General features: G+C 43.2%; 2 protein-coding genes across 5 annotated transcripts in view; one reads left to right on the plus strand and one right to left on the minus strand.

The window, feature by feature from the left end:
- The first annotated feature begins 610 nt into the window (after positions 1–610).
- Positions 611–7,230, plus strand: PCBD1 (pterin-4 alpha-carbinolamine dehydratase 1). Of its 2 annotated transcripts, XM_032469965.1 has the most exons (5): positions 611–646; positions 2,270–2,542; positions 5,153–5,284; positions 5,806–5,886; positions 6,659–7,230. In XM_032469965.1, exons 1-5 carry the CDS (start codon positions 626–628, stop codon positions 6,755–6,757), a joined length of 606 nt encoding a protein of 201 aa, XP_032325856.1. In that variant the 5' UTR covers positions 611–625; the 3' UTR covers positions 6,758–7,230. The 2 variants fall into 2 exon arrangements, with proteins under 2 accessions (XP_032325856.1, XP_032325855.1); XM_032469964.1 differs by lacking the exons at positions 611–646; positions 5,153–5,284 and having other exon boundaries at positions 2,394–2,542.
- Positions 7,231–22,684: 15,454 nt separating this feature from the next.
- Positions 22,685–25,221, minus strand: part of SGPL1 (sphingosine-1-phosphate lyase 1) — a 53,840-nt gene continuing 51,303 nt past the window's right edge. For all 3 annotated transcript variants that reach the window (XM_032470107.1, XM_032470106.1, XM_006181159.3), the window contains exon 15: positions 22,685–25,125. In XM_032470107.1, coding sequence (XP_032325998.1) covers positions 24,985–25,125 — 141 coding nt within the window. In that variant the 3' untranslated portion in view covers positions 22,685–24,984. The remainder of the gene's footprint in view (positions 25,126–25,221) is intronic.

Consider the following 25,221-nt stretch of genomic DNA (forward strand, 5'->3'; position numbering starts at 1 on the left):
CGGCTATTTCAGATTGTATGCCAGCACACAACTGGCTTCCAACAATTTGTTAAAATTTTAGCTGATTTCTTACCCAGTTTTATGGACCCCGTGTGTCTTCCCCACTCCGTGCCCACGCCTGGCACAGGTGAGCCCTTGTGAGCTTCCTGCCTCCCTTGGAATTCACTACGTGGCCAGCTGAAGAAAAGAAATGATTTTGTATTCTCTCTCCAGGCTTTTCTCATTGTGAGTGTGGGAGCAACACTTTCCAGCTTTCTACACCTTTGTGGGAGCCCAAATCCTCCTTTCTGTCTTTGAAACCTCTCTTCCACCTTCTACCCACCAATGTTCCCAAGCTAATGCTACCTGTTTGAGGTTGGTCTTAACACTCCACTTCCAGGTACCAATTTTTATTCAGGTATCTTTTTGTCCTGTTATCTATTGGTGCATAACAAATCACCTCAGAATGCGTTGGCTTCAAATAAAAATGTCCTGCTATTTACTCATAGTTCCATGGATTGCCTGGTTTCTGCCAAGCAGTGGTCCTCACGTGGGGTCTCCCATGTGACTGCAGTCAGATGTCTGCTGGGGCTGAAGTCATCTAAAGGCCTGGGTGGCCAGAAAGCCTCCCTCCTGGAACCCGTGGATGATTAGCAGAAGCCACAAGGTGGGAATAAACGGAGTCAAGTTTCACTGGAGGGCCATCTCTGGAGACTAGCTAACACCTTGTTTAACATTGCATATAAAGGGGGACCTTTCACACTTGGCCTTAAATTTACCTAACTATAAAGTTAACAGAAGGAAAAGGGACAATATTTTTGTGGTGGGGTGGGAGGGGACTTGTCAAATAAATCTTCAAAAGCACAAAGTTATAAAAAGAGGAAAAATATAAACCTCATTACACTAAAATATAAGATTTCTGCCAACAAAGGACATCATGGAAAAGTTAGTGTACAGATGTCTGAATGGGAGGAGATATTTGCAATATCTAAAACTGACGAGCAATTAGAGATATAAACTCCTGAAACCCAACTTTAAAAAGCCCTGTAGAGGGGGAGAATATAGCTCAAGTGGTAGAGTGCATGCCTAGCATGCACAAGTTCTTGGGTTCAATCCCAAGTACCTCCTTTAAGAATAAATAAATCTAATTACCTACCCCCTTAAAAAGCCCTGTAAATTCTAAAAAATAAAACCAAAAACTATAAAATGTGAAAACATAGAAAAATCTTTACAACCTTCGGTTAGACAAAGATTTCCTAGTTACAACATCAAAATACCAATCCATTAGAAAGATTTTGATAAATTGGATTTCGTCCAAATTAAAAACATTTGCTCTTTGAAAGGCATTGTGAGAATGCAAACAAAATATTTGCAAGTTGTATATGTGATAAAGTGCTCATATCCAGAGTGAAGAACTCTCGAAACCCAAAAAGAAAATAAAGCATTTTTTTAACGGGCAGGAAATTTGAACAGGCAATTCATCAAAGATTGACCATTGACAAACAAGTACATGAAAAGGTATTTAGTACCGTTAGTCATTAAGGAAACTCAAAACCACAGAGAGATAACCATTGGGCACCAATTAGAATGGCTAAAATTAAAAAGACTGACTTACCAAGCATTCCTACATCTGTGAGGGTGGAGAGGAAGCAGAACTCTCATACACAGCTGGTAGGGATGTAAAATGGTCTGACCACTTTGAGAAGCAGTTTGGCTGCTTCCTAATAAGTTATAAGCTTATCCCTGCCATATGATCTAGCCATTCTACTCCTAGGTATTTACCCAAGAAAAATGAAAGCATATAGCCATACAAAGACTTGTATGCAAACATTCACAGCAGCTTTATTTGTAACAGTCAAAAACTGGAAACAACTCAGATGTCCAACAACTGGTACATATCCAATACAATATAATACTTACAATAAATAAAATAACTTTTACTTAGCCATTAAAAGGAAGAAATTATTGATAATACACGACAGCATGGATGAACCTTAAAGTAATTATGCCGAGTGAAAGAAGCCAGGTACAAAAAGCGTATCATCTGTATGATTTCCATTTATATAGCATTTCTAGAAAATGCAGGTCTTTAGTGATGGAAGCAGGTCGACAGTTGTCTGAGGAGGGAAGAAGCAACTTAGAGGCTATGCTACTTTCATGTTCTTCATCGCGGGGATCGTTGCCTACATATGTCAAAAAGCATCCAAGTGTACGCTTTAAATATTTGCAGTTTATTGTGTGGGTCAATACTTCAATAAGGTGTTTTTTTAAAAGGGATTCTCGCGCCCAGGGTCACACAGCGCGATGCAAACGCAGGAGTTCACATTTGGAGCCCGCATCCTTAACTCCCCATACCATCGGCACCGAGGAAAGTGCTGGAAGGGAGCCGCAGCTGGAGTTAATAATTACCGGTGGGCGGCCCCTTCCCAGCCGCGCTCCCGCCCCCGGGCGGCCCGAGCGCGGCCTTGCCGGACGGCTTCCTGGTGCGCCGGACGCCGCGCTCGTTCGCTCCGCCGCAACCTGCTGCTCCTCCGCGCCCGCGCCGCGCCGCGCCCCGGGAATGGTGAGGGGGGTCATGCGCCGCCGCGGTCGGGGCAGCCGGGTTAGGGCGGGGGGCAAGCGGGAAGGGCGGGGGGTAAGAGCCCGGGCCTGCCGAGAGGCCCAGGCCGGGGGTGGGGGGAGCGTCCCTCCCAGCCCCAGGCGGAGCTGCCGCGCGCCCGGCTCCGAGAGTCGGGGGTTCTGCCCCGCCCGCACTCTCTAGCGGTTCCCCCGGGGAAGCTGAGGCCGGGTTACAGGGAGGCGGGAGCCCAGGCCTGCCCCTGACTCCCAGGCCAGTGACCCTTTGGGGCCTGAGTGCTGCGAGGCCGGGCTTAGAGACCTCCCTGAGCGGGGAGGTCTCTCGGGGAGATGGGGCCGTGTTACCCGGGCGAGGGGTGGGGAGGGGCAGCAGTGAGCCCGCAGACACATTCCCCTTTGGTGGCACAGTCTATCCTATGTTGGGGGTCTGTGGTAACACTTGGGACGGGCGGGAATGCCTGTGTGAGTGTGCAAAGGACTGGGAGACTGGATTTCCCTGTATCCCTGCGTGCCTGTTGACTGCCCTTCTTGCACTTCTGGGCACAGGGTCTGGCCAAGCCCTCTGCTGTCCCCCGACCTCGGAAGCAGCCTCTGGCTCCTGGCTTCAAGCCTGTGCCCAGCAATGGAGACATGATTACTCAGGGCCACCTGCCCTCCAGGCTGAGCTTTCCCCGAGGAGAGTCTCAGGCCCCGTGCTCAGCTAGGGAGGTGATGCTGAGCCTGCAGGGCAGCAAGAAAGGAGCTTCTAGACCCGGGAAGCTTTACCAAACAGGAAAAACATTAGGCCCTAAGGCATCAGGAGCAGTCAGGATGGTGGAGACACCTGGGAGGGCATTTTGAAGGCTACGGCTTGGTCGGAAGGGAGGTGGTGAGCGAGCTGTTGATGAGATGCACTGAGGCCCCGGAGGTGCAGGGTGTGGGTAATCAGTAACCCCTCTACACACTCCCAGAGGCCCAGGCCTGACCTGTGATTTACTAAGCAAGCACCGCCCCTGCCCCTTCTCTGATCCCAGATCTCAGAGGGGCTTGTCAGTACAGCCCCAGGCTGTGAAATGTGGGGGATTCCAGAAGACTCTAAAGAGAAAGGGGAGCCTCCTAGGAGCTCACAAATACCTGCACACCCCTTTCAGAGCCAAAAAACTAAATGGTGGATTCTGATGCCTTGGTTGCCATCTGGTCATCCGTTGCCTGGATACATGGACCAGCTACTTAGACAGGGCCAGCTCTGGAATAGAGACAGGGTTGGGTGGTGATGCAGATCTCCACTGTCCTCACTGGCCTTCTGGAGCCCACGAGAGGACGACCAAGCCAGCTGGGTCCAGAGAGAACCCACACTTTTCAGGAGGGAGGAAAAGGTCGAGTTAAAGGAGCGCTGCAGTGCTTTTCCAGTTTTACCCTAAACCTGAAGGCCTAGCATAAGCCTGTGTGCCCCAGGCAGTTTCCTTTTAAAAATGCAGATGACATTCCCTTAATAAGAGTGGAATTTATTAAAGCATCCCCTTGGCTCCTCTTGCTGATCCCTGAAGTAGAAGTTTTTGTGCCCCTTTACCCATCAAGCCGGAGGAGATGAGTGCCCCAGGGCCACCTGGTTTCCAGTCTATGGGCTGCCTCATAAAAGCTAAATTAACCTCCCTCATGTTCTCTCCCCAGACCTTACTGATTTCACTTGTAATTAGCCCTCTACACTTTCCATCCTTGGGTAGTTGTACTTCAGGGGCCTAAATTCTGGAATCCCTTAAGCGATTTCACCTGGGTCATCTTAGGCTAGAACTGACCTTTGCTTCCTTCTGTTCTCTGAGGGTTCCACTCATGGCCTGAATTGTGCCAGTTTGGGCTGCCTCGAGGGCATTTTGCACAATAGGTAAATAGGCTGGGGCACGGGGTTTGCCATTTGTTCTTGGCCAAGTTAATACTACTTTGGAGACTGAGCTCTGTGGCTTGGGCTTCCTAGGCTGACAGAATAGAAAAGAAGGTGGAAATCTGAGCAATGTAGGCCTGGCACCTGGGAAGCAGAGGCTGCATGGGAGCGTGTGGGGTCCCCACTAGGAGGTAGTGCCAGTGGTCATGGATGGTGGTGTGGCTAAGAATCACCTGGAACGTGTTTTAAGTGTGGTCCCTTTGCCTGGCCCCAGGGATGTGGACACGTGGACCTACCTTGAGAACCACACCAGTGCTTTCATTGACTGAGGGTGGGGGTGGCGAAAGAGTGGCTCTAGGCCTCAGTTTTGTCTTCAGTACACAGTGAGTCACAGTAGGGGCTTAATTTTCTTTTACTCCCCCATTAATGTAAGAGCCTAGTTTTGTTTGTTTGTTTGTTTTATGGAGGAGCGCCATCTGTAAGGCTTTGGGGGCAGGGGAGGTGGGGAGTGTTCTCTCTCCCAGCGATTTGCATTAAAGTTCAGGATTTTCTAAGAACCTATCAGTGCATGAGCCAGGGCCCCACCTCCCAGTCTGTTCCTTTAGACCAGCTGCCCTTTGACTGAATCACCAGAGCTGCCAGAGGAGGCTGGCTAAATTTCCCCAAAGGTCCAGGGCCCTCTCTTTTGTCATGTTAAAAAAAAAAAATGTCCTTGAGCCTGTGTTTTCTCTCTCCTAGGCTGGCAAAGCACACAGGCTAAGTGCAGAGGAGCGGGACCAGTTGCTGCCAAACCTGCGGGCGGTGGGGTGGAATGAGCTGGAAGGCCGGGATGCCATCTTTAAGCAGTTCCATTTCAAAGACTTCAATAGGGTATGCACCAGAGTGGGGCAGAGTTTTCTGAGACTGGGGCTAATTGAGTCACACTCCAGAACATGTTCCCTCCCTTAACACCCTGTTAGCCAGGACTCTCAGACACTACACTAATCCAGTTTACTTGGAAAGTGTCATCTTTGGGGACTAGAGAATGGGGAGGTGGGTCTTTGGCTCTCCATACGTGGAATTTTTAGAAACAGTCCTTAGGGGAGACAGTTCAAGTAAGAAATAGGTGGATAACAGAAGACATTTTCATAGATAACCAGAAGATTGGCCAAGACTAGAATACCTCCTTGGTGTTTCCTCTTAGTTGGGGATCCTAGAAACAAGACTTCCTACTGCAGAAGGAACAACTCAAACTCTAGCCTCAGAACCAGTGGCTGGTGCTAGGGGGAATGCCGAAAGCTAGAAGGGTCACCTTGTGGGGAGCTAGCCTGTCCTCTTGCATCTGGGCCATTCAAAGGCACCCAGCAGTCCTCTCTCTCAGGACACTAACCTGGATCTCACTTCACTAATAGGCTTTTGGCTTCATGACACGAGTGGCTCTGCAGGCTGAGAAACTGGACCACCATCCTGAATGGTTTAACGTGTACAACAAGGTGAGTGATGTGTGCCTAGAACTTCAACTCGTTCTGAAGGCCCCTTCCTTGGGCTTCCTTCCCTGTGGGCCCTTCTCACACATAGGTTGACTGTCCGCTCCTGTTCCTTTCATCTCCTTCCTAGGATGGACATAAACACCCCTGGAAAATATTTAACCTCACTACAGATTAAAGAAATGCAAATTGGAACACTACTGAGTTAACATGAGGTTAAACTAGACATTACAAAGGCAAACCCCAAGGAAGGAAAGGCCATGGGAACCAGGCATACTCAGTGTTAATAGCTCTAAAGGGCTAAAATTTTCGTGGAGGTATGGAAGAGTAAAAAAGTAATAAACTTGAACTAAGAATACTCATGCACACCAAGTAGATGAGCTTGTCTGCTGAATGAATTGAAACAGTCATCAAATGCCTGTCATGCACATGAGCGAGACTGGATTCTTTCTAAAAACATTAAGGCCAGAAGAGATGGTCTGTAAATGGACAGCATTTAGGAGTTGGAATTGGTTTTGGGTCTTGTCTTTAGCTTTTAGGTGGTTCTTGATATTTGGATCTTTCTTTTTTATCCTGTGCTGAAGTCACCACTACTTTTGGAGGTGTAATTGAAGAGAGTTTTGTGCTGTTGTTAAAGACTCACCAGGAAGGCAGTCCCCAGCAGAGACTGTAATGCCTGGTTCCTCTTAGTGTGGCTGAGCCCAGGAGCTGGTGACTCTTCTGCTCTTAGGTGTGGTTTGTGGAATCAGCTGGTTCCGAATCTCTGATTTTGTTTCAGGTTCACATCACCCTGAGCACCCACGAATGTGCGGGCCTCTCAGAACGGGACATAAACCTGGCCAGCTTCATCGAGCAAGTAGCAGTGTCCATGACATAGACCCTGCGCTTCCTCTGTGAGCTCTTCAGGGGAAAGGGGAAGTGCTGCTGGGGGTCCAGAGAGGGGAATGGGGGAGTCCCGAGACGTTGCTGCAGTCAGATCTGCCAAGTCAACCCTGCTGCCTTTGTATAGGGGCCAGTCTTTGCCATGGAAGGAGAGGCCAGGATCATTGCCAACACCAGGAACTTAGACCAGTTTCCCCACACCACCCTCTTCCTCTTTGGAGCTCTGTTACATATGTACTGATTTAAGTAGCATCTGCCCTGCCTTTACGACTTCCCTGCAACAGTAATGATTTTCTTTCCGGGCGGTGTCTTGCTCCCTTTCTAATTCATATCCCAAAAAGCTGTGATAGAAGCCCTGTCCTAAGATAAAGTCTCATCTTAGAAACCAGGACCCTAAAGTCATCCTCATCCTATGTAACAGAGACACACGTGTCTTTACGCCTCAAATAAAATCATCGCTTCCCTCAACCTCAAGCTCTCGAATCTTCTTTCCCACAGGTCAATCCAAATGGGAGTCAGCAGGCATTGAAAGTGCTTAGTGCAAGACAGTGTTCAAAGCATTAGGGGGGATGGGGACCAGAGCACCCTGCCTTTAAGTTCATTGTGGTCTCAGGGAATTAAGTAGGAAAATGGTTAACTATTACCAGGGAGCAGGAATTTAAGTTAACACTAGATGCAAAGATAAGAAATGAGCTAAGGGAACACGAAGAGGTTCATGAGGGTGAATCTGGAGGCTTCATTTGAGTTGCGCCGCGAAGACCTGAGTAGGATTCTTATGGCTGAGGGAGCACCATGAACAAAGATAAAAGCGAGCTGGACACCTGTGTTATATGCACAGTGGGACCTAACACTACATCTTCCTAGCCTATAGCATCTGACGGGGAGATTTTTTTTTTTTCCCTCAGTTGAAGTATAGATGATTTACAATATTATGTTAGTGTGAGGTGTACAGAAAACTAACAGGTGATTTGGGTATAATTTCTTCAATTATTTTCTGTTATTATTACAGGATATTGAATACAGTCCCCTGGGCTATACAGTAAATCCTTGTTTATCTGTTTTATATATGGTGGTGTGTTTCTGTTAATCCCATACTCCTAATATATTCCTCCCCCCACTTCCTCTTCGGTAATCAGAAGTTGTTTTCTATGTGAGTCTGTTTTGTAAATAAGTTCGTTTGTGTGATTTTTTTTAGATTCCACATATAAGTAATATCATTAAATATTTGTCTTTTTCTGTCTGATGACAATTAGTGTAGTAATCTCTAAGTCCATCCATGTTGATGCAAATGGTGTTATTTCATTCTTTTTTATGGCTAAATAGTAGTCCATTGAATATACATACACGTCTTTTTCCAGTCATCTGTTGATGGACATTTAGGTTGATTCCATGTCTTGGCTGCTGCTATGAACATTGAGGGGCATGAATCTTTTCAAATTAGAGTTCATCTTTTCCAAATATATGCCCAGGGGTGGGATTGCTGGACCATTTGGTAACTCTGTTTTTAGTTTTTTAAGGACCTTCTCTACTATTTTCCATAGTGGCTACACCAAGTTACATTCCCACCAGCAGTTTAAGAGGGTTCCTTTCTCTCCACACCCTCCCAACAGGGAGATTTCTATTCCTGATGGCTTCCAGTTATGTAGAAATATGGCCAAAGTCTCAAGACTTGCAGCTTTGACTCGGTAAGGGAGACAACAGAAGCTGCAGCTTAGGAGGTGACAGTCATTCTACCATCTGAGCAGTCTGGGAGCTGATTCGCACAGATTGGTCCCTCAGCCCTGTAACTCTCTAGGGCAGAGAGATGTCACTGATGTGCTATAACTGGGAGAAGGGGGCGTCAGAGAAGCCTCACCTCTACCCCTACACATGTGCTGCATGAGTATCATTCCACATATATTGAATTATACAAAAGTGACTGGGAAGCCCTTCTCCCAATGGGTCCTCACTTTTGATCCCTCGTCTGTGGCAACATGGGTAATAAGCCAGCTTGCAAATGCCAGGGTCACTTGGAACTGGCAGCTAGCAGTGTCACAACCTATTTACCCTGGAGGTCATGCATCAAGGGCCAGAAAAGAGGCAGAGGTTGGTAAGAAGGACTAGCAGATCTCCCTTTCCAATTTGTGCTAGTAAAGATTATCAATACCTACGGAGTTTTGAGTTTTATTTTTTTTAATTGAAATATAGTTAATTTACAATGTGTTAATTTCTGGTGTGTACAGCAAAGTGACTCAGATTACATTTGTATTCTTTGTCATATTCTTTTCACATAGCTTATTACAAAATACTGAATATAGTTCCCTGTGCTATACAGTAGGACCTTGTAGCTTATCTATTTTATATATAGTAGTTTGTATCTACTAATCCCAAATTCCTAATTTATCCATCCCTAACAAAACTTAGCCTTTGGAAACCATAAATTTGTTTTATCTATGAGTCTATTTCTGTTTTGTAAATAAGTTCATTTGTATCATATTTTAGATTCCACAGATCAGTGATAGATTCCATATGTTATTTGTCTTTCTCAGACTTACTTAGTATGACAACCTCTGGGTCCATCCATGTTGCTGCAAATGGCATTATTTCTTTTTATTGCTGAATAGTTTTCCATTGTGTATATATACACCATATCTTTATCCATTCATCAGTACATGGATGTTGAGATTGCTTCTATGTCTTGTTTATTATAAACAATGCTACTGTGAATATTGGGTTGCATGTATCTTTTAAAATTAGGGTGTTCCAAATGATAAATGCTGGAGAGGGTGTAGAGAAAAGGTAACCCTCCTACACTGTTGGTGGGAATGCAGTTTGGTGCAGCTATTGTGGAAAACAATAAGGCAATTCCTCAAAAAACTAAAAATAGACTTACCATATGACCAAGCAATCCCAATTCTGGGCATATATCCAGAAGGAACCCTAATTCAAAAAGACACCTGCACTCCAGTGTTCATAGCAGCACTATTTACAATAGCCAAGACATAGAAGCAACCTACATGTCCATCGACAGATGACTGGATAAGGAAGTTGTGGTATATTTATATGATGGAATACTATTCAGCTATAAAAAATAACAACATAATGCCATTTGCAGCAACATGGATGTCCCTAGAGAATATCATTCTAAGTGAAGTAAGCCAGAAAGAGAAAGAAAAATACTATATCACTTATATATGGAGTCTAAAAAAAAAAAGACAAATGAACATCAATATAAAACAGAAACAGACTCATAGGCATAGATTACAAACTTGTGGTTACCAGAGGGGAGTGGGGTGAGAAGGGAAAGACTGGGAGTTTGATTTATAGATACCGACAGGTATAATATAGAATAGATAAACAAGTTTATACTGTACAGCACGGGGAAATATATTCAAGATCTTGTAGCTCACAGTGAATAAGAATATGAAAATGAATATATGTATATTGTATGACTGAAAACTTGTGCTGTACATGGGAAATTGACACAACATTGTAAATTGACCATACTTCAATGAAAAAAAAAAAACTAAATAAAATTAGAGTACCCTCTGGATATGTGCCCAAGATGACTGGACCATATGGTAACTCTGTTTTTCGTATTTTAAGGAAATTCTATGTCACTTTCCATAGTGGCTGCAAAAGTGTACGTGCCAAGCAGGAATGTAGGAAGGTGCCTTTTGCTCCACACCTTTTCCAGCATTTATTATTTGTAGATATTTTGATGATGGCCATTCTGACTGGTGTGAGGAGATACCTCATGGTAGTTTACATTTACATTTCTGTAATAATTAGCAATGTTGACCATCTTCTCGTGTGCCTTTATGACATCTATAAGACTGATTCAGAGAAATGCCTATTGAGATCTTCTGCTCAATTCCTAACTGGATATTTGTTTTTCTCAGAGTTGTATGAACTGAGTGTATATTCTGGAAATTAAGCCCTTGTCAGTCGCATCATTTGTTTACAGTATTTACAGTCAGTTTACAGTGTTGTACAACTGCACGTGTACAGCATCATGTTTCAGTCACACACACACATGCATTTCGGCCGCCTTGTCTTTTGATTATCGGTTACCACAAGATACGGAATATAGTTCCCTGTGCTCTACGGTATAAACTTGTTTCTCTGTTTTATATATAGTAGTTTGTAACTGCAAATCTTGAACTCCTTATTTCTCCCTTCCCACCTCCTTTCTGCCTGGTAGCCATAAGTGTGTTTTCTACGTCTGGGAGCCTGTTTCTGTTTGATAAATGAGTTCATTTGTGGCATTTTTTCAGACTCCACACATAGGTGATACCATATTGGTACTTTTCTTTCTCTACTGGCTTACTTTACATCGTATGCCAACCTCAGGTCCATCCATGTTGCTGCTAATGGCATTAGTTTATTCATGTTTATGCTGAGTACTAGTCCATTGTGTGTGTATACTTATATATATTATATGTATATAACATATGCTGTTTATCCAGTCATCTGTTGATGGATGTTTAGGTTGCTTCCATGTCTTGGCTCCTGGCTGTAGTGCTGCTCTGAACCCTGGGGTGCATGTATCTTACCCAGTTAGAGATTCCTCAAGATATATGTGTGTATATTTATATCTATACTGAGACGTGGGATTGGTGGATCATATTGGAAGTCTCTTTTTAGTTTTGTAAAGAATCTCCATAGTGTTCTCCATAATGGCTGCACCAAATGACATCCCAGCAACAGTGAAGGAGGATTCCCTTTTCTGTCCACCCTCCCCAGCATTTATTGTCTGCGGACTGTTTACTGATGGCCATTCTGACCGGTGTGAGGTGATAGCGTGTTGTCGTCTTGATTTGCATTTCTCTAGTAGTTAGTGGCACCGAGCATTTCTTCTGTATTGAGTGATATTGACCATTTGATTGGCCTGTTGGCCACTTGTATGTCTTCATTGGGGAAAGGTCTCTTTAGGTCTTCTGCCTACTTTTTGAATGGGTTGTGTATTTTTTGTTATTGAGTTGTATGAACTGTTTGTATATTCTGGAAATTTAGCCCTTGTCAGTCGCTTCGTTTGCAGGTGTTTTTTGCCAGTCCATAGGTTGTCTTTGTGTTTACGGTTCCCTTTGCTGAGCAAAAGCTTGTAAGTTTGCGTAGGTCCCACTTGTTCGTTGTTGCTTTGGTAACTATTGCCTTGGGAGACTGAGCTACAGTGGGAAACACTGCCGGGTTTGATGTCAGAGAATGTTTGCCTCTATCTTCCTCCTGGAGTTCGATGGTGTCATGTCTTAATGTTTAAGTCGTTAAGCCAGTTTGAGTTTCTTCTTGAGTATGGTGTGAGGGAGTGCTCTGACTTTATTGATTTCCATACGGTGTGTCCAGCTTTCCCAGCACTTGCTGAAGAGTCTGTCTCTGCTCCGTGGTCCACTCTTGTCTCGCTCATCGAAGATTAATTGACCGTCAGTGTGCGGGTTTCTTTCTGGGCTCGCCATTGTGTTCCTTTGGTGTATGTGTCTGTTTTTATGCCAATACCATGCTGTTCGTTTATGGTTTTAATTGAACTATAGGCAGTTTACAATGCTGTGTTGATTTCTGGTGTACAGCATAGTGATTCATTTATACATACACACACATATATATGTATATATTCCTTTCAACATTTCTTAAATTATGCACTATTAAAAGGCATTGAAGATAGTTCCCTGTGCTATGCTGTAGGACCTCGCTATTTCTCTATGTTCTATATACTAGTGAGTATCTGCAATTCCAGAACTCCCAGTCTATCCCTCCCTTCCCTCTTTCCCCACCGGTAACCAGAAATTTGTTTTCTATGTCTGTGAGTCTGTTTCGGGTTCTGTTGTGTAAATAAGTTTATTTGTGCTCTTTTTGGGATTCCACATGTAAGTGATGTCATATGGTATTTTTCTTCCTCCTTCTGGCTTTTTTCACTTTGTATGACATTCTGCAGATCTGCCCATGTTGCTGCTGATGGCATTATTTCTATTTTTTTTAAATTGACGTATAGTCAGTTTACAATGTTGTACAACTGCACGTGTACAGCATCATGTTTCAGTCACACACACACATGCATTTCGGCCTTCTCCTTGTCTTTTGATTATCAGTTACCACAAGATACGGAATATAGTTCCCTGTGCTCTACGGTATAAACTTGTTTCTCTATTTTATATATAGTAGTTTGTAGCTGCAAATCTCGAACTCCTTATTTCTCCCTTCCCACCTCCTTTCCGCCTGGTAACCATAAGTGTGTTTTCTACATCTGGGAGCCTGTTTCTGTTTGATAAATGAATTCATTTGTGGCATTTTTTCAGACTCCACATATAGGTGATACCATATTGGTATTTTTCTTTCTCTACTGGCTTACTTCACGTCATATGCCAGTCTCAGGTCCATCCATGTTGCTGCTAATGGCATTAGTTTATTCGTGTTTATGCTGAGTACTATTCCATTGTATGTGTGTGTAGTGTATGTGTGTGTGTATATATATGTGTGTGTGTGTGTGTATATATATATACACACACACACACACACACATACACATACATACCATATGCTATTTATCCAGTCATCTGTTGATGGATGTTTAGGTTGCTTCCATGTCTTGGCTCCTGGCTGTAGTGCTGCTCTGAACCCTGGGGTGCATGTATCTTACCCAGTTAGAGATTCCTCGAGATATATGTGTGTATATTTATATCTATACTGAGACGTGGGATTGGTGGATCATATTGGAAGTCTCTTTTTAGTTTTGTAAAGAATCTCCATAGTGTTCTCCACAATGGCTGCACCAAACGACATTCCCAGCAACAGTGAAGGAGGAATGTCTGTCCACTGTCCCCAGCATTTATCATTTGTTGACTTTTTACTTTGTAATATTTTCTGAAGTCTAGGAATATTACGCCTCCAGCTTTGTTCTTTTTCCTCAGGATTGCTTTGGCAATTCTGGGTCTTTTGTTTCCATATAAATGTTAGGACTATTTGTTCGAGTTGTGTGAAAAATGTCATGGGTACTAGGATAGGGATTGTATTAGATCTGTAAATCGCTTTGGGTGGTGTCCCCGTCTTCACAGTGTTAATTTTCCTCTCTAAGTGAATGGGCTGTCTCTCAGTTTACTTGAATCATCTTCAGGTTTCTTCATCAGTGTTTTAGTTCTCAGTGTATGTCTTCCACCTCCTTTCTCAGGTTTATTCCTGAGTACTTGTTTGTTTATGATTTTAAAGTTACTTTTTTTTTTTACTTCTGTCTCTGATATTTCATTGTTAGTTTAAAGAAATGCAGATTTCTGCATGTTGTATCGAGCTCTTGTCTTGAATTTATCACTTCTCGTATTTTTTTTAACTTTTTTTTATTGAATTATAGTCATTTTACAATGTTGTGCCCACTTCTCGTATTTTTTGTGTGGACTCTTTAGAGTTTTCTGTGTATAGTATCCTGTCATCTGTATATAATGACTATTCTATTTCCTCTCTTCCAATTCTGCATACCCTTTTTTGTTTTGTTTTTTCCTTTTGTGATTGCTGTGACTAGGACTTTTAACACTGAGCAAACGTGGTAAAAGTGGGCACCCTTGTCTTGTGCTAGGTTTTAGGGGGAAGCTTTTCATCTTCTCACCGTTTTGCATTATGTTGGCTGTACATTTGCCATAAATAGCTCTTATGGGGAGGAGTGTTCACTTTGGTCAGTTTTTTTAAAATCATGAATGGATGTTCTGTTTTATCAAGTGCTATTTTATCAAATGCTTTCTCTTCATGTATTGAGATGATCATGTCATTTTATCTTTCGTTTTGTTAATGTGCATCTCACAGTCAGTATTTGTGTTATGCTTGTGACCCTGGGATGAACCAAGCTTAACTTTGGTGTACAGTCTTTACTGTTTTTGTATTTGTTTAGCTAATATTTTGTTGAGAATTTTTGCATGTACTTTTATGAAATATATTGGCATTTAATTTTGTTTTGGTAGTGTCTTTGGTTTTAGTATCAGGGTGATGATGGGTTCATAGGAGAGCTCTGAGAATGTCCCCTCTTCTTCAGTCTTTTGGAAGAGTTTGAGGAGGACTGGTGTAAGTTCTTTCTTGTGTGTTTGTTAGAATCCCTCAGCGAAACTATCTGGTCCTGGACTTCTGTTTGCAAGGAGTTGGTTTATTACAGATTCTGTTTCAGTTCTATTGATTGGTCTTTTCAAACTATCTATTTCTTCTTTATTCAGTTTTGGTGGGATGTATGTTTGTAGAAACTTGTTCATTTCTTCTATGTTGACATATAATTGTTCCTAGTATTCTCTTACAGGTTTTTGTATTTCTGTGGTATTGGTTGTTATTTGCCCCCTTTCATTTATTTTGTTTACTTGCGTTCTGTCTGTTTTCCTTTTGGTGAGTCTGGCCAGAAGGTTGTCAATTTTGTTTAACTTTTTAAAAAAAACAGCTCTTGGTTTTATTCTTTTGTGATTTTTTTCATCTCTATTTTATTTCCTCTCTGACCTTTATTGTTTATTTCATTCTGCTAACTTTAGGTTTTGTTTTTTCTTTTTCTAATTCTTTTAGGTGGTAGGTTAGGTTGTTTGTTGAGATTTTTCTTGTTTTTTGAGGAAGGCCTGTATTGCTGTGAACTTCCCTCCTAGGACTGCTTTTGCTGCATCCCATAGATTTTTTTATGGTTGTGTTTTCAGTGTTATTTTTGTCAAGGTCTTTTTTAAAATTTCCTCTTGATTTCATCATTGACTTACTGGCTTTTTAGTAGCATGTTATTTAGTCTCCATGCTATCTTTTTTTTTTTTTTCTTGTTTCTCTTTCTGTGGTTGATTTCTAGTTTCATGCCTTTGTGGTCAGAAAAGATGCTTGAAATTTTTTTTATCCTCTTATATTTGTTAAAACTTGTTTTGTGACCTATGTAGCCTATTCTAGAGAATGTTCCATGTGCACTTGAGGAGATTGTATATTCTGTTTTGTTTCTGGTTTCTTTTTTTTATATAATGTCCTCAAAGTATCAATTATGTCTAACTCTTGTATTGTGTCATTGTTGCCTTACTGATTTTCTGTCTGGATGATCTGTCCATTGATGTCAGTGGGGTGTTAAAATCTCCTATTGTATTCCCATCAGTTTCTTGCCTTTTTTCTCTTAGTATTTGTTTTATGTATTTAGATGCTCCTATATTGGGTGCTTATATGTTAATGAGTATAATATCCTCTTCTTGTATTGTTCATTTTATCATTGTATAGTGTCCTTTATCTTTATGGCCTCTGTTTTAAAGTGTATTTTTTTCTTTTTTTTTTTTTTAACATTTTTATTGATTTATAATTATTTTACAATGTTGTGTCAAATTCCAGTGTAGACAACAATTTTTTAGTTATACATGAACATATATATATATTCATTGTCACATTTTTTTCTGTGAGCTACCATAAGATCTTGTATATATTTCCCTGTGCTATACAGTATAATCTTGTTTATCTATTCTACAATTTTGAAATCCTGTCTATCCCTTCCCACCCTCCGCCCCCTTGGCAACCGCAAATTTGTATTCTATGTCTATGAGTTTATTTCTCTTTTGTATTTATGCTTTTTGTTTTTGTTTCTGTTTTTTAGATTCCACATATGAGTGATCTTATATGGTATTTTTCTTTCTCTTTCTGGCTTACTTCACTTAGAATGACATTCTCCAGGAGCATCCATGTTGCTGCAAATGGCATTATGTTGTCGGTTTTTGTGGCTGAATAGTATTCCATTGTATAAATATACCACATCTTTATCCAGTCATCCACTGATGGACATTTAGGCTGTTTCCATGTCTTGGCTATTGTCATCCTGAAGTAGGGTTCCTTCTGGATATAAGCCCAGGAGTGGGATTCCTGGGTCATATGGTAAGTCTATTCCTAGTCTTTTGAGGAATCTCCATACTGTTTTCCACAGTGGCTGCACCAAACTGCATTCCCACCAGCAGTGTAGGAGGGTTCCCTTTTCTCCACAGCCTCTCCAGCATTTGTCATTTGTGGATTTTTGAATGCTGGCCATTCTGACTGGTGTGAGGTGATACCTCATTGTATTTTTGATTTGCATTTCTCTGATAATTAGTGATACTGAGCATTTTTTCATGTGCCTGTTGATCATTTGTATGTCTTCCTTGGAGAATTGCTTGTTCAGGTCTTTTGCCCATCTTTGGATTGGGTTGTTTGGTGATTTCTTATTAAGTTGTATGAGCTGCTTATATATTCTGGAGATCAAGCCTTTGTCGGTTTCATTTGCAGAGATTTTCTCCCATTCCATAGGTTGTCTTTTTGTTTTACTTATGGTTTCCTTTGTTGTGCAGAAGCCTGTAAGTTTTATTAGGTCCCATTTGTTTATTTTTGCTTTTATTTCTATTGCTTGAGTAGACTGCTCTAGGAGAAAATTTTTGAGATGTATGTCAGATAATGTTTCGCCTGTATTTTCTTCTAGGAGGTTTATTGTATCTTGTCTTGTGTTAAGTCTTTGATCCATTTTGAGTTTATTTTTGTGTATGGGGTAAGGGACTGTTCTAGCTTCATTGTTTTACATGCTGGTGTCCAGTTTTCCCAACACCATTTGCTGAAGAGACTGTCTTTATTCCATTGTATATTCTTGCCTCCTTTGTCGAAGATTAGATGACCAAAAGTTTGTGGGTTCATTTCTGGGCTCTCTGTTCTGTTCCATTGGTCTATATGTCTGTTTTGGTACCAATACCATGCTGTCTTGATGACTGTAGCTCTATAGTATTGTCTGAAGTCTGGGAGAGTTATTCCTCCAGCCTCTTTCTTTCTCTTCAGTAATGCTTTGGCAATTCTAGGTCTTTGATGGTTCCATATAAATTTTATTATGATTTGTTCTAGTTCTGTGAAATATGTCCTGGGTAATTTGATAGGGATTGCATTAAATCTGTAGATTGCCTTGGGCAGTGTGACCATTTTAACAATATTGATTCTTCCAATCCAAGAGCATGGGATATCTTTCTATTTTTTAAAGTCTTCTTTAATTTCCCTCATCAGTGGTTTATAGTTTTCTGTGTATAATTCTTTCACCTCCTTGGTTAGGTTTATTCCTAGGTATTTTATTACTTTGGGTGCTATTTTAAAGGGGATTGTTTCTTTACTTTCTTTTTCTGTTGATTCATTGTTAGTGTAAAGAAATGCCACTGATTTTTGAATGTTAATCTTGTAACCTGCTGCCTTGCTGAATTCTTCAATCAGCTCTAGTAGTTTTTGTGTGGACTTTTTAGGGTTTTCTATATATAGTATCATGTCATCTGCATATAGTGACACTTTTACCTCTTCTTTTCCAATTTGGATCCCTTTTATTTCTCTCTCTTGCCTGATTGCTGTGGCTGGGACTTCCAAGACTATGTTGAATAGGAGTGGTGATAGTGGGGCATCCTTGTCTTGACCCATATTTTAGTGGGAAGCTTTTGTTTTTCACCGTTGAGTACTATGCTGGCTGTAGGTTTGTCATCTATAGCTTTTATGATGTTGAGATATGTTCCCTCTATACCCACTTTGGTGAGTTTTTATCATAAATGGGTGTTCAATTTTATCAGATGCTTTTTCTGCATCTATTGAGATGATCATGTGGTTTTTGTCCTTTCTCTTGTTGATGTGATGTATTACACTGATTGATTTGCGTATGTTGAACCACCCTTGTGTCCCTGGGATGAACCCCATTTGGTCATGATGTATAATCTTTTTTATGTGTTGCTGGATGTTTTAAAGTGTATTTTGTCTGAGTATCGCTTCCTCTGCTTTCTTGCCATTTCCATTTGTATGAAATATCTTTTTTTATCCCGTCACTTTCAATCTGTGTGTATCTTTGGCCTAAACTGGGTCACTTGTCGGCAGCATATTGTAAATTCTTGTTCTATCATCCAATCTGGCATTCTGTGTCTTCTGATTGAAGCATTTAGTCCATTGACATTTAAGGTAATTATTGATAGATATGTATTTATTGCCATTTTAGACTGTTTTCCAGTTGATTTTGTATTTTTTGTTCCTTTCTGTTTTTCCTTTTGTGGCTGAATGGGGTTTTTTGGTATAATACTTGTGTTCACTTCTTTCTGATTTTTGTGAATCTATTGGGGTTTTTTTGATTTGTGGTTACCCTGTGTTTCAAGTATGTTAATCCATTACTATATCTACTGGTTTTAGACTGGTAGTCATGTAGGCTCAAACACATCCAAAAAAAAAAAAAAAAATACAACTTCATAGTTCCCTCACCTACATTTTATGACTTTGATGTACTCTTTTTACATTTTCATGCTATCCTTTTCTATTCATTGCAGTTACCATCACTTGTGCAAATTTTTTTTTTTTTGATTTTTTAAAAAAATCTGTACTGGCTTATTTAAGTGATTTATTTTCAAATTGTGATTTTTCTCTTTCCTATAGATTTTTGCTTCTTTTCTATTTAGATAAGACCTTTCAGTACGTCCTTTAGAGTAGGTTTAGTATTGCTGTATTCTTTTGTTTTTGCTTGTCAGAGAAATTCTTTCTCTTCTATTCTAAATCTTGCTGGGTAGTGTATCCTAAGTTGCAGGTTTTTCATTTTCAGGACTTTGCATATGTCTTGCCCCTCCCTTCTGGCCCGTAATATTTCTGTAGAGAAATCTGTTGATAGCCTTATGGGTGTTCCTTTGTAATTTAACTTTTTTTTTTTCTTGCTGTCTTTAGAATCCTCTCTTCATCTTTAACTTTTGACATTGTAATTGTAATATCACCTTGTTTGGGACCCTTCTCTGCTTCCTATACCTAGGTATGTTTCCTTCTTTAGGTTTGGGAAATGTTCAGCCATAGTATCTTAAAATACATTTTTGAGCCCCTTTTCTCTTTTTCCTCCTTTTGGAATCCCTATTATGTATCTATTGGCATGCTTTATATTATCCCATGGATCTCATATATTTTTTTTTTTTTTTTGGTCTGTATGCTGTTGTAATTAGGTGATTGCCATTATTCCATCTTCCAGATCACTTTTTTGTTCTCCTGCATTATTTAGTCTATTTGTTGCCCTTAGCTCGGCTTTTGTCTCAGCAAATGAGTTTTCTAATTTTTAATTGGCTCCTCTTTATAGTTTCTGGTTCCTTTTCCAGTGATCTGCATTTTTATCAATAGCCTTTCTTAATTCCCTCAGAATTTTTATTACCTCCTCCTTGAACTTGGAGTCTGTTAGACTGGAGAGGTCTGTTTCATTGCTTGTCTTTTCAGGAGATTTCTCTTGTTCTTTTCATCAGAAGTGGTTCCTCTGCTTCTTCCTTTTACTTATAGTTCTCTGACTATATGAATTTAGGAGACTCATTTACTGGGGTCTTGAAGAGCTGTTTTTATGTGGGAACCACTCTGTGTAACCTGCATGAGACTATTTTGGTGTGAGGGTGGTTTTTAGTGTGGCTGCCTACCACATCTTTCCTCGGTGTGTGCTGGGTCGTTATCCCCTTGGTGGGGGAAGGGTGACTGGTGTGGTGACCAGAGCTTGGACTGGATATTGGGCAGGGCCTTGTGTTTGCTCTGCGATTGTCACAGCACTATTGGGGCAGGGTCTGCTCCCTAGTTGCTGGAGTAGTAGCCCCCAGATCCATTTCTGAACTGTGGCTGTGAGGTTGTGGGACAAGAGTGCTCCCACTGGAAGAGCCACTGAGTATTCCTCCGCAGGAGCTGTCCATGGGGAAGTGCACTCTGGTGTCACCTGTCACCCACTGTGCAGGCTCACAAGGTACACTGTTGGCACTTCCCCTGGCCCCATCTCAACCATGGGAATGCAGGCAATTGGCCTAGGTGTCCCTCAGGCGCTGTGCTCAGTCACCAGCACAGATTGACCAAAGTCAGGCATGGGGTCCACCATAGCCACAAACCTGGACCCGCCTTGGGAGCTGTACAATCAGCCCAGGCCCCACCCCTGCCTCTGTGTGCCCACAAAACCTGCACCTGGACCCATGCCAGCCATGGGAGCACCAGTAATCTGCTCAGGTGTCCCACAGCCACTGTGCATACAAAGCTGCCTACTGCAGCATAAATACCCAGAAGTCACACAGCCGCTGAGACACAGCTCAAATTTCAGCCCATCCCGCGGGGGGGGGGGGGGGGGACCCACTGGCGCTTGCGCACTCCCAGGGCTCACAGAGGTGGAGCCATGCCTGCTGTGAGCATGCTGAGAACGCTGTGGCAGGGTCCCGCCCCTCTCTTTGCACATGTGTTGGCAATTGGGCTTCAGTAGCAGACCTGGGCTCCTTCCTGTGCAGACTCTTGGTTGCGGTCTGGACCATGCTCCAACACCTTCGGGCTGTCTCCCTGCAGCCAACCCCAGTCCTTGCTCCAGGTCTGTCTGCTGAAGCCCAAGTTTCAGCACCCAGCCTCCCGCATACACCAGCAACGCATATCTGAGGCTGGGGAGAACTGCGAGGTAGCCAGGACTGACTCTGCTGGTCTTTTCCTGTTCTGCCTGCTGCAGCCTGGCTGCTGCATGCTCCTTTGAAGCTCCCTGTCTGTCCCGGCTGATCTCAGCCAGGGAAGGCGGTTCCCAGGGTGAAGGAATCTTTCTTCTTTCACAGCCCTCCCAGGGGTGCAGGTCCTAACCTGATTCATCCTACATGGTTATGTGGTTGGACCTTTTTTGCAGCTTTGGTTGTATAAGATCTTCTGCCAGTGTTCAGTAGGTTTTCTGTGAGAATTGTTCCACATGTAGGTAGACTTTTGATGTATCTGTGGGAGGAGGTGAGCTCCATGTCCTTCTACTCTGCAATCTTGATTTCTCTCCAGTACCTCTGTTAGTAACAAGTTCTCAGTAAAGTTTAATATCAAACCAACAAGATTCAGACAATGGTCCCCCATCTGCTCCACATCTGACTTAAATTATTCTAAGTGTGCTTTGACCTGATGACTGTGGATCAGGGGGCAAGCCACCAGACATGGAGGTATGGACTATGTGTATGTCACCTTCCTGCCTCTGCTTACTCTCAGAGATAAAAGGCTGAAAAATGCCAACTTCGAGAGCACTATAGCTAAATTAAGCATCTTTGTGTGGGACAAAGACACAAGCAACAATTTTTAGAAATAAATATTTATTCTAAAATTAATGCAATTGAAATTATAGGGGAGGATGTTAAGGAGAGATTATGAAAAAGCAGCAAGTACAAGAAAAGGCTTTCACACCTTACTTTTGCTTACCCAGGCTATTGGTGGTGGCTATAAAGTTAGGCCTTCGTCATTACTTCTGTCACGACTGGGCCTAGCTAAAAGCAGCTTGTTGCTACCAAGACCCACAGAGAAGGCAAAGGGGTCCCAGGTGTGAGGAGCAGGTATAAGCATCCAGACACCACTTCTTGGGTGGGCCATGCCTCTCCTCGCCAAGCACATCCTGGCCCCTCTTTCTCTAGGGTTCACCCCAAAGCAAGCAGGCGTTCAGAGAATCAAGCTATTTGGCAGAAAACTATATATAGCAAAGGCGGCGTTCCTTGGCTCGATTCTGGCAAAGTAGGAGTGGGCTAAAAGCCAGAATGAAAAGCTGGGTTACCTGAATGACAGCCTTCAGAACCTGAATAACCCAGTGGTTACGTGTGCAGGTAGCTGAAGGGTTCTATCAGCTCCCAAACCCAGTGCAAGGCTTGAAGTCTGTCCTTTGGTGAGACAGCCACACTGCCTAGCTGCCTGCAGACCACCACATATATAGCTCAATCCATCATTAAGGTATAAGTAAATGTGGATGGAAATGACAAAACATAAGGGTCCTGGCCCTGGGGAACTAAAGACTTGAGTTCCAGACCTCCTTTAAACCAGTGTGCCCATCACTCCTGGTGGAGCTACAGAGGAAGTGCTTGGAATTGAGTGGAATTGCTGCTCCCCATGTCTGTCAATTGGTCCTAATATCAGTGTCCACACACAACCATTTCACCACAAGGGGGCGCTCACTCACCAGCAGCCAGTTGGGCGCTGCCGCGCTGTGCCTAAATAAACAAGTGAATGCAACCATCGACAATGATTAGGATTTGAGACATTTAATCACTTAATTGCTTCTTGAGAGTATTGCTGCAATTAGGAAGCATTGAGATGGAAAAGGAAGAGGTTAAAGAGAGAAAAGATCTAAAAGAGGCAAGTACCATTTTCCAAGTATAAAACATCATATTAAAAGTGACATGGCAGTATATTCATGCGACTACTAATGCACAAACTAGACAGTCTGATTTTTGCAGAGGCCAATGTGACATCTGCTAGCAACATGATGTTAAGACATTCCACCCACCTCTGCCTGACTAGGTGTTAACTAATGTGCACAGATACATAGAGAATAGAAAGCCCACAAGTACTAAGTCAGACTAACGCTCATGATCATAAAGTGGCTCGCCACAGCAGGTCCCTTTGAAAAACACCATCGCCCCTTAGCAGCAATGTCACAGCACAGAGGAAGGTCATGGGGAGACACTGGAAGCAACAGCACACTCTGTAGGGCACCTGCTTCTCTGACAAACCACAGTGGTGCCTGCTGGGCCACTCTGGGTCTGGGCTTTCTCCAACACAACGACCGCACTGGAGACCCAGGGACGTTCATGCACAGCTCTGACTACAGCTCCTCTCAGGAGGTGCTCGGCATCTGGGAAGAATGTGACTCTCATGTCTGAAGAAGCTCAGCCTCCAACACATGCATTCTCCAGCCACCCCTGGAATCCACAAAAGACAGAATGAAACGCACCAGCCTTGGAATGGCACGGCCAGTGGGTCAGTTACCGTGGAGGAAGTACAGTGCTAAAGAACACTTCAGACAGATGTGCCGAGCAGCTGGGGGCAGTCTGGGTGTCTTGGCTCTCCAAGCCAGCACTCCCAGTGAAGGGGACTAGAGGACACCAGCCTGAAGAAGCTGAATATTTAGAAGTCCCTGAGGAGGGTGGTGGAACCGAGGACAATTACTCCTGATTTATCCTCTACCCAGCTAAAAACCTCGAAAGACTGACCCATTTCCCCTTGAACCTGGGTCAGGAATAGCCCATCACTGCTGGCTGCAGAGGAGGAAGGCACACGGTATGTCGTCATGAGAGCAGGACAGTGGCTCAGCCTACATTGGGCCCCTTGCAGAGGGAAGAGGGAGAAAGTGGGTGCAGGGTTGGGTCCCGTCCCCGCACCACCCTGAGCAACTAGTCTTAATAAGGAATCCCAGACCCCAGGCCACAACTGACACTTGCATCCTGTTTTCCTATTCCAGAAGGTTTATCTCATCCTAGCCAGGGCCGAGGAGTGCAGTACCTGAGGCTTAACTGCCGTAGTACCTTTGGGAGCTGAATAAAGGGGGAAGAGGCAGGAAGACCACACTAATGGAGAGAGATTTTCCTTACCTTGGGGGCTCTCACACCCTCCTCACACCTACCTCAGGTAAGTCAGGGCACCTTGTGAAGGTGCTTTGAGCTGTTCCTTCAAGCAAACATTCTCCTACATGATGGCTTAGAGCAACAGGGGAGGGGAGGACCGCCACCAACTCTGGTGACACACATTTGAATTTGGGTGCTCATCTTACTCTGATACTCAGAAAAGTATAGAAAAGGGTCTGGTTCTGACCATCACCAGCCCAGGAGAGGGTTCAGGTGTGCTCTGAACACTGGCAATTCAGAGAGGCAAGCACCAGGGCCAGAATGTCCTAGTCTCTGGAAATGGAGTTCTCTTGAACCCAGTCCATGGAAGCAGGGACAAACCAGTGGCATTATTTCAAACAAGAATCTTCAAAGATGGTGGCAACAGAGTATGAAATGGGGACTGCAAGCATGGAAGAGGACCGGTGGACCAAGCAGATCCGCTTGGCCATGCCGACCCTGCATAGCAGGAACAACAGCCTGGGCACTCTGGGTCCTGGGAGGGTAACAGGAGCTGCACTAGGAGGGGCTGCGAGACAACTGACCTGCTCCAGGAGGGGCTGGAGGAGCCGTCTGCCTGAGGTAGCAAAGCAGACCTTTTCCTGTCTCAAAACTTACCCAGCCTCCCAAGGAGTCAGGACAGGTCAGAGCTGCCACACAGTGATTAAGTGAAGTTGAGAGCAAGAAACGTTAGAAAAGGAGATGGTTAAAACAATTCCCAGGGTAACATTTAGAACAAGGGCAAAATAATTGTGTAAGGGAATCCTCTGGTCTTCACATTATAGAACCACAGAAGGATGCCAATAATCCTGAGGCTCAAGCTGTCCGCGGTCTGTTCCGTTGTGCTGTGTGGAGCAAGACCAGATGAAACCGCGTGGCCTGTTCCCCACCCCGAGACCCTTCTAAAGGCCAGATGCCCCTCGGGGCTACAGAGGGTCCCAGCTCAGCGGGGTTTTGGAGAACCATTCATCTGGTTACCCTGAGTTACAGTGTCTGTGCTGAAAAGGCTGTCCAAGAAGACAGAGGACAATTCTGCCACGAGGTTCCTGTCAACGGTAGCCTGGGCCATGCCGTAGATCGCGCCCTACAAATCCAGTCAGAGAACAGTTGTTAGTGAGGAGGGGCTCACAGCAAAGATGGAGCTGTGCCTGCCTTCCAGTGCCCTCCTCTCTCCCACTCC

Source organism: Camelus ferus, chromosome 29 (genome assembly GCF_009834535.1).
Source record: "Camelus ferus isolate YT-003-E chromosome 29, BCGSAC_Cfer_1.0, whole genome shotgun sequence".
NCBI classification, from domain to species: Eukaryota; Metazoa; Chordata; class Mammalia; order Artiodactyla; family Camelidae; genus Camelus; species Camelus ferus.

Bases quoted from the DNA above. Each gene is read 5' to 3' on its own strand.
- PCBD1 (XM_032469965.1), top strand. From the start codon at position 626: ATGATTAGCAGAAGCCACAAG. The intron at 647-2,269 runs GTGGGAATAAAC...TCTCGCGCCCAG, and splicing joins TGATTAGCAGAAGCCACAAG to GGTCACACAGCGCGATGCAA. The intron at 5,285-5,805 runs GTATGCACCAGA...CTTCACTAATAG, and splicing joins ATTTCAAAGACTTCAATAGG to GCTTTTGGCTTCATGACACG.